This window comes from Penaeus vannamei, chromosome 40, assembly GCF_042767895.1.
Source record: "Penaeus vannamei isolate JL-2024 chromosome 40, ASM4276789v1, whole genome shotgun sequence".
NCBI lineage: Eukaryota > Metazoa > Arthropoda > Malacostraca > Decapoda > Penaeidae > Penaeus > Penaeus vannamei.
This window is the reverse complement of record NC_091588.1, coordinates 5,049,342-5,054,305: the sequence shown is the minus strand read 5'-3', so window position 1 is coordinate 5,054,305 and position 4,964 is coordinate 5,049,342. Positions and strand designations below refer to the sequence as shown.

At 38.6% G+C, this 4,964-nt stretch overlaps 1 protein-coding gene across 5 annotated transcripts; it reads left to right on the top strand.

Moving 5' to 3' along the window:
• Positions 1-237: 237 nt before the first annotated feature.
• Positions 238-4,305, top strand: LOC113800304 (uncharacterized). 5 transcript variants are annotated; one of them, XM_027351057.2, is made up of 3 exons: positions 238-319; positions 3,089-3,267; positions 3,361-4,305. In XM_027351057.2, the coding sequence occupies exons 2-3, from the start codon at positions 3,102-3,104 to the stop codon at positions 4,095-4,097; spliced, it is 903 nt and encodes a 300-aa protein (XP_027206858.2). In that variant the 5' UTR covers positions 238-319; positions 3,089-3,101; the 3' UTR covers positions 4,098-4,305. The 5 variants fall into 5 exon arrangements, with proteins under 5 accessions (XP_027206858.2, XP_069973518.1, XP_027206856.2 ...); XM_070117417.1 differs by lacking the exon at positions 238-319 and adding an exon at positions 346-456; XM_027351055.2 differs by lacking the exon at positions 238-319 and adding an exon at positions 857-998.
• Positions 4,306-4,964: the final 659 nt, after the last annotated feature.

Below are 4,964 nucleotides of genomic sequence, written 5' to 3'. Positions count from 1 at the left end.
TATAGTATTTGAACAATAGAATGATTTTATGATGTTATGTAAATATACATACACATGAGATAATTATTAATAAATGTTTTTGTATATATAAAGTGATCTGCTAAATGTATTACTTACTAGTTACTTATTATTATTACATTCTATAATATTGCAATGTATGTATATTATCTGTATCCATGTCTAAATGTAACTAATTTCACTTATAAGCCCTGTATTCTAGTATCCTGTCTTAGAGTCATGGTCCCTCAGACATTCCACGCAGGCGCCAACCCCGTCAGCCAATCAGAGAGCGAGGCAGCTGAGTCCGAGGAGACTGCAGGTTGTATTAATTTTATCCTGCAGATGCCCACTTGTACTTGACGTGTGTGGTGTTGTTTAGCCTCAAATAAACTTCACTTGCAATCTGAGTTTTCAAGATCCTATGGACCAAAGAACCCAGAAGAGTTTTATTTTAATGTATGTAAAGAAAACTCGAATAAGGAAAAAGTTATTAAAGAATAGAATAATTGTTTAATTCCTTGTAAATCTATAGATATATAAAGTAATTCTTTGATAGATATATTTCAAATCTCTTATTTGAAAGACAAACATACATTGCAGAACTTTAATTGACACTAATCTTGTAAAACTAAATATAATATTAATAATAATTAAAAATCCATATAAATTAAAAATCCTTATAAACGTCCTCATTTCTTAGTTACATATCTGAACAATAGATAGCGTTTTATGAAGTTTTGGGCCTCACAATTATTATTATTATTATTATTATTATTTTTTTATCGGCGTGATACGTGCTTTTCTATATTTCTTATATAGTCTTTGATTGAGGTGTACGACAGTTTCATCACACCTTTTGCGCCTGGCAGCGGTCAACTGTAACAACACAAAGTCCGAACGTTTTGTCTAAAAAAGATAACAGTTGTGAGGGAGCTTTTTGTACTTTCTGCATCTGGGTTTTGCTAATTGAACCCCATATATTTGGACATTAGTTAATTGTGCGTAAGGCTAGAGTTTGAATTTCATAAATTGTGTTCTTTTTTGCTGATCTGGTAGGCCTACTTTTCAGTAGCTTGAAATGTTACTATTGTATAAAACTTTATTAGCAACACTGTTCACTCTGCACTCTGCTTGCTGTTTTAACTCTGTAAAGTAACCATCACTGTAAGAAAAGTTTGGAAATATTTTCGAGAACGTAAGTTGTGGCCAATGGAGAATCTTTTCTAGAATTTAAAGACTAGTTACCTCTTCTGCTGGGTTAACCTAAACAGTTCGCCAGTGTGTTGGTTCGGCATAAATATTAAATTATATAATAATTAATGTACAGACACCGACTACAGATAACATTATTTTTCCATCAATGTTTAACAAGAAATAAAGGTTAATATGGAACGAAGAAAATACAATTGAATCCGTATTTAAACTGAAAAATATAACAGTGAACAATATTAATCATGAAGACCGAATGTTGTCAAAATATAAGGGTAAGTGAGAGAGAGAAATCGTTCGATTATATAAACGTTCAGGTTATGATTCCAACAGTGCCGTGAGTAAACTGAGTTTTAAGACAGTTTTACCGCACCTTTTACGCCTGGCAGCGGCTTACCCGCTCACCAACCACTAAGTTGTGACGTTCAACTTTCAAAGTCATGACGTCACGTGTTTCGGATAAAGAAGCCAACTTAACAACTCTACGATACGCTGTGATATAGAGGAAACATGTAGAGAAAACATAGTACATGATGCATATGTTGTGCAGAGTGGGGAAACCTTTGTCATGTAGCAGTCAGTCTATTAGTCTCACGGTAAAGCATCACGCCTCCATATTTGGATGTGAAATATTGCATGCTAAAGGTTTTAATTTCGTTTTGCTTAATGTTATGCCCCGGCGTGTGTTTTAGTGTGTTTGTGTTTAAGTGTGTGTTTCAATGTGTATAACATCGACATAATCATAAAGAAACTTTGTTGGCAAATGTTAAAGAAGCCTGTTTTCTGTTATCTTAGGTCGCGTTATTACGAGTATTATATTTCGTATTCATTAGTATTCAAAATTCGACCAAAGAAATGTATAAAGATTTTTCATATATAAATGCCTGATAGCCTTATACACAATAAAAAATAGAGTAAAGATAACTGATTACATGTAGGCCTGTACGTTTAAAACACCTCAGGGCGCACAAATGATACATGCAAATGTGTACATACTTGAATTCATGATATACGCACATGTGCACACATATATAACACACACGCACAGGGATAAAAACATGAACATATAACAAATCTGTTTATCAAATCTCTCTCTCTCTCTCTCTCTCTCTCTCTCTCTCTCTCTCTCTCTCTCTCTCTCTCTCTCTCTCTCTCTCTCTCTCTCTCTCTCTCGAGACTCTCTCTCTCTCTCTCTCTCCCCCCGTCTCTCTCTCTCATATATTGATATATAGACATATGTATACCATTTATATAGGCGCATACCAACACACATACATGCACAAAGAGATCCCAAACCGCTGGATCAGCCTGGTAACCGTGCCGAGAATATGGTGAGACTCGACAGCAGGACAGTGAAGCTAGATTGATGCAGCCATTCAGATTGCTACAGTGATTCTGGCGTATGTACAGTGTAACCGGAAAATGGCAGAGGTAGCGCGCCTTGTTAGTAGGAACTGCGAACAGAGAAAGAATCTTGGGAACTTCGCTAAATCGTTACCCCAGACTACTTCTCATATGATGGAGAGCCACAGCGGCTCACGTTGAAACTTCAATTCATTGATGATGATAGCCACAGGAACAACGAAGGGAAGGGCAGGAAAACACACGCATATGCCGAAGGCCTTTTCGCTATTGCTTCTTGCCCTTCCCTTCGTTGTTCCCGTTGCAATCTGTTCACCATGAATTCCACACATGATGATAGCCACACACAAACGCACACACACACACATATATGTGTATACATATATGCACACATACATACAGATAGATAGATTTATCGACTGATAGGTTTATGTATCTATTCAGGTTATGTAATTACCGTTCGTGAACTGTATCTTCTATTCCGAACCATCTCACAAATTATATATTGTTGTTCTAGGTTCATCCTTACAATGGCAGAAAACCAGGAAGTTCGTGAGGCAGCTGGAGTGAAGTACACCTCTCGGACAGTACCGCAAGTAGTCCTGGATGAAAACATAAATATCGTTTTCTTGTGTCTTGTCTGGACGGGCAAAAAGTGGGGCAGTTGTCTCGCCCAGATCACTGCTGTGTTTGAAGGTAAGTAGCCATTGCTACACAAATTGCTAATTCAGTGTCAATTTAAAAGTAGTTTACGAAATTCTATCTTTTTTCTCCCCCTTTTTTTTTAAGAGGATCATCTGGAAGTGTATGTAAGGCCTACTTCTACCCAATCCCTGGATAGACAGTATCTTAATTGGATCGCTGATCTTGACTGGAATGGATCGACCATGAAGAAAAAAGGCGAAGCGATTCCTGAAGATGACGTCCTTGAACTGGAGGCAGCGCTGACTCTCCTGGTGGAATGGCTCGAGGAGAGGCAACCAGTCGTCTGCGTGATAAGAGACTTCATGATGGTCGACTCGTGCAACCTCGTCGACCTGCTAATGCAAGCTGGATTGTACGACGCATTCACCCGCGTTTGTCGTGGATTCGTAAGAGGCTCGGCTGTTTTCAAGGACAAGGGGATAAAGCCAGGAATCGTCGTTTTCAATGCCCGGAAGTTCAGAGATGCCCTGCAGGCTGTAGGTTGCGACCTGCGGCTCCTCCAGGAATACTCCATGAGCGTGGAGAGTGTCCAGGAGTATTTTGCGGACAAGGAGAAGACATACTGGGCTCGGACCAGTTTTAAGGCTCTCTTCGACCAGGATGTGATCAGCAAAGGACATGCTTGGCGGCTGGCGATTGATGGATGGAAGTTTCAGGATATGAAGGAGATCTACAAGGACGACGGCGAGGAGGTCCTCAAGGCCAAGCTCCGTTTAGTTTTCCAGGACGAGTTTGAGAATCTTCAAGGAAAAGTGAACCCGGACGTTTTAAGTGAAGAAGACATAATCGGTATTTGTAATTTCTTGAACGAAAACCTTTAATTGCTTTATACCGATTTGCCTTTTTACCCACATTATCCAAAATGTATTGATGTTTAGTACATTGTATAGCAATGTTTCCCCAACTTTTTTTTAGTTGTGACAAGGAATAACAAGTCCAATCTTTTCAATGCTAGTTATATGTGCGATGTTAAATTATATATATATATATATATATATATATATATATATATATATATATATTATATAAAGTAAAAGAAAACAAAGTGTTTCAAAAGGTTAATTTTTACTTGCATTTCTTTATTTTTTAATACTCTCCGGTGACCCTCAGAAAAACCCTCTCTCACCTCACTTGGGTCGTGACCATCGGGTTGGAAACCACTGTTCTGTAGTCATGACACACCCAATGTGAACCTTCCTCCTGATCTTCCAATTTATTCAAAAGAACGATATACATTTACCTGTACGATTTTCCTTCACTTACTCGCAGATATCCACATTTTTTTATGAACATTGATGCACTTGACCAAGTCCCCAATATTACATTGTCATCCATTACCTACAGGTCCATAAATATATATATACAGAGTTGTTGCATTTGATTATCCTTGCACACAGATAATGGCAATATTTGTGCGTTACATAAAAGTTCATTCGATTTTACCCCATTGGTCTCTGATCTGGAATTCACAAACACCTGGAGGTCCACAAGAGTTCTTTGACCCAGATCAAGAAACCCCAAAAAGGCTCCTGGCCCCAGATTCTCATACGCGTTAAGGTTTCGTATCTCCTTAAGGCGCCTTAACTTCCGGCCGAGCGATCTAACCTACACAGACACACAGCGCAAGAGACCCGCCATATTAATGCGAGTGAAGGCGCCTTAGGTTAGGGCACGGGGAGAGCAGCCTT

Excerpts from the sequence above, each read along its gene's own strand:
- LOC113800304 (XM_070117417.1), top strand. The coding sequence starts at position 422 with ATGGACCAAAGAACCCAGAAGAGTTTTATTTTAAT. Across the intron at positions 457-3,088 it reads CAGAAGAGTTTTATTTTAAT|GTTCATCCTTACAATGGCAG; the intron begins GTATGTAAAGAA and ends TTGTTGTTCTAG. Across the intron at positions 3,268-3,360 it reads GATCACTGCTGTGTTTGAAG|AGGATCATCTGGAAGTGTAT; the intron begins GTAAGTAGCCAT and ends TTTTTTTTTAAG.